The 3,380-nt window shown below is 34.9% G+C and overlaps 1 protein-coding gene across 1 annotated transcript; it reads right to left on the bottom strand.

Annotated features, from left to right (window-relative positions):
• Window positions 1-513: 513 nt before the first annotated feature.
• LOC141601179 (protein FAR1-RELATED SEQUENCE 1-like) lies at window positions 514-2,283 on the bottom strand. The gene is made up of 2 exons (XM_074421446.1): window positions 1,698-2,283; window positions 514-999 (listed from the first exon to the last, which is right to left on the bottom strand). The coding sequence occupies exons 1-2, from the start codon at window positions 2,277-2,279 to the stop codon at window positions 514-516; spliced, it is 1,068 nt and encodes a 355-aa protein (XP_074277547.1). The 5' UTR covers window positions 2,280-2,283.
• Between the last annotated feature and the right edge of the window lie 1,097 nt (window positions 2,284-3,380).

Raw genomic sequence — 3,380 nt, 5'->3', positions numbered from 1 at the left:
TTAATATATTTATGGAAAAAAATCGAACGATTGCGAATAAACTCAAGATCAATTATTATAAAGCATAATTGTGATTATTGTATAGTTTTCACATTATTATTGTAATAGCGCAAGGTATTATTAAATGAACAAAATCGAAACAATTGCAAAAAAATTCAACATCAATTAATGTAAAGCATAACTTTGATTATTGTAAAAGTCTAACACACTTATTGTAAAGTATACCCCCGATTACTTGTAAAAAGTCTAACACAATTATTTTGCAATCTTGCGGTTATTTGTAAAGCATAATATGGATTATTTTAAAACGTAATCTTGATTATTTTAAAGCGTAATGCATTTTTCATTTTTCATTCTTCTTCTTCATCTTCATCCTCCATTTCATTTTCCTCTTCATCTTCTTCCTCCAAAGCATGCTCAACAAACGGATTTGGACAGTTTCTCTTGTCATGGTGTCCCATTTGTTTGCAGTTATTACATAGCCTCTTCGGTTTGCTCGCCTTCTCAATTGCCTTATCCTTGTTTGATTTCATTCTCATGCCGCTTCCTTTGTTTTTTGCAATCTTGGGTGGAAGAACAAGAATATTTGATTTTCTTTGAACAACCTAAGAGCATTTCCAGTTCTTGATCCTTTGTCAAGCTCTCTTTGGTTGGATTTATTTTCTCTCGGAATTGTAAAAGCATCAAACTTAGCTCCTTGATTCGATTATCAGGCATCGAGTTAAGAACACTTATTGTTGCATAAAACTCTGACCATACCCTTGATAATTCCAATTTTCTCAAATCAGTGGGATCGTAGTCTTGCAATAACTTTCCATCCAGTCCATACAAAGGCTTTCTATATGATTTCTTCGTCCATCTACTTTCGATGTACTGCTCCGGTATGCTTTGCAGTCCTTTTCCTGATATAATCCATATAATGTGTTTACAAAGGATTCCTTTCCTCTCAAACATCTTGCACGTACATGTTGTTTCCTTTGATTCATTATTGTGAGCAACCTGCATGCACAGTGTAGTTATTTTAAAAGGCAATCATAGTTATTATATAGTTCAACATGAATTATTTTATGCAGACTAGCAATTAACACCAAGGTAGAAGTCCTTCAGTTTTTTTATGTTCAACATGTACTTGCCAATTATTGTAAAGCATACCTCTGATTATTTTAATCTAATGTTTAGATAGTCATTATTGATTGTTTAACAAATTTGATGTAGTGTCATTGATTGATGAACAAGTTAGTGTTTTTGTAATGCCTTTAAGTCATTATTGTAATATCTCTAGACAGTTATTCAAATGATCAAATGCAATTATTCTATCAGCCTTCATGTAGCTGATTATTGTAAAGCGTTTGCCCAATTATTTTAAAGCATACCTCTGATTATTTTAAAGCTCTCATGTATCTGATTATTGTAAAGCTCTTCCCCAATTATTTTAAAGCATATCCTTGATTATTGTAACAAATTGGCAAGTGTAAAGCATTATCAATTACTGTAAAGCATTATCAAATTAATATATTTATGGAAAAAAATCAGAACAATTGCAAATAAACTCTACATCAATTATTGTAAAGCATAATTGTGATTATTGTATAGTTTTCACATGATTATTGTAATGGTAAAAGACGGTTATTGTATTCTTTTATCACGCTATTGTATGTTAAAGTAAAAAGACAATTATGTTTATAAAATTGAATAACCTGAAATACTCTATGCTTCCTGTAGGCATCTTCAACATTTATAATGTGCATGTTTCCTTGCTCGAAAAATCCAACAACGGCACACGAACAGGGAGCCATTTGCACTTGCTCTTGGAACTCATAGAAAACAGTATGTGTGTAGATTTTAGAGGCATGTTTTTCAATCATTGTCTTAGAAGAAACCTGTGGCAATGTGCTGTCACTTGCAGCATCAAGAAATCTGTGATTATAGCGTTGTTGTTCCATTGCACTCTGAAAACGCAACCAAAATTCTACAAGTGTGCCGTCTATGCTCTCAAATCTTTTGAAATAACTGTTTTGACTCTCTGATCTTTGTGTAGTCTTCAAAAGGCAGCCTAAAGGCAAATCCCTAAAGTAAGCAGGTATCCATTTGTGCCTTTTGCCATACATGTATGTCAACCAAGTATTATCATTCAACTCAAAGTCATTAATCACTTGAGTCCATTTTTCTTCAAACTCAATGGGTTCCAAGTCAGTATCCCAAACAACTCCGCATATCCGCTCAACAAAGTCAGTCTCCTTACAAATCTGTGACTCAACTTTATCGGTAAGTTTTTTCATTATATGCCACATGCGATAGCGATGTCTTGCTTGCTTGAATACGAACGCACCCCGAGTTTAATTGGGATCTTGATCAGTAAGAATGCACTGAGGTTCCTTGTTGCCCATACAATCAAGGAACTTCTTAAGCACCCAAATGAATGACCCATCGTTCTCATGATCGACAAGTGCAGCAGCAAAAGTCACTGATTTTTTGTGGTTGTCAACACCAGTGAATGGGGTGAAGGCCATGCGGTACTTGTTAGTACCGTAAGTAGGATCAAAGGTGATGGTGTCCCCAAACAAGGAATAATTCATTCTTGCTTGTGCATCTGCCCAAAAGAGTTTAGCCAAACAATTATCCTCATCAACTTGGTAAGCATAGTAAAAGCCATCTTGCGTTTGAGAAAGCGCCTTTAAATAATCGAGAATCATGTCGGATCATTCTCACCTATATAACATTTAATATTTCTTTTGAAGTTCTTGAAATCTGTGAGAGATGCACCAATGTTTGCATACCCATTTGATTGTTCCGCCAGAATTCTAAAAGTCCTGGTAGCCCCGATGTTGAGTTTACAATTGTTAACAATTGTCTGCTTCATGTAAAGGTTAAGTGTTCTTACGTTTTTCTGGAATTCCCGTTCTTTGAGTGAGCAGAGCTTGTGATTATGACCTTCATAAAACGTGTCAATAGCATACCCTATTAGCTCCTTAAGGTCATTGAATACAGCACAAAACCGTATTTTTGCCTTGCAACCAAATCTTGTTATTTTTGTTTTCTTTGGCTCTACAGACCTTTTCCTCTTTTTTTTCTCTTCTGTGTTTTCAAATTCAACAACAGGTTTGAGTTTTTTGCGATCCTCTTTGAATCCATGTCTGTTGCAGACCATTGATTTTTTGTCTATCAAACCATCACGGAATCTTGTTTGTGTGTACTTCCTTGGTATGAAACCACAAGCCACAGCATATAAATTGTAAAACTCTATTGCCTCCTCCAGCTTTACAAACATTAACCCCAGAGTAGGTTTGAAACCATTTTCTACCATCCTATTCCACTCCTCACTTTGCCACACGGAGTATATCTCAATCCCAGATTATGGATAGTAATTTCTCCTGTTTCAG

The sequence above is a fragment of the Silene latifolia genome, chromosome 9, assembly GCF_048544455.1.
Source record: "Silene latifolia isolate original U9 population chromosome 9, ASM4854445v1, whole genome shotgun sequence".
In the NCBI taxonomy this organism is placed as follows: Eukaryota; Viridiplantae; Streptophyta; class Magnoliopsida; order Caryophyllales; family Caryophyllaceae; genus Silene; species Silene latifolia.
The sequence above is the reverse complement of the archived record's forward strand: the minus strand, read 5'-3'. Positions and strand labels throughout refer to the sequence as shown.

Bases quoted from the DNA above. Each gene is read 5' to 3' on its own strand.
- LOC141601179 (XM_074421446.1), bottom strand. From the start codon at position 2,279: ATGAAAAAACTTACCGATAAAGTTGAGTCACAGATTTGTAAGGAGACT. The intron at 1,000-1,697 runs GTTATTCAATTT...CTGTGCATGCAG, and splicing joins GGAAGCATAGAGTATTTCAG to GTTGCTCACAATAATGAATC.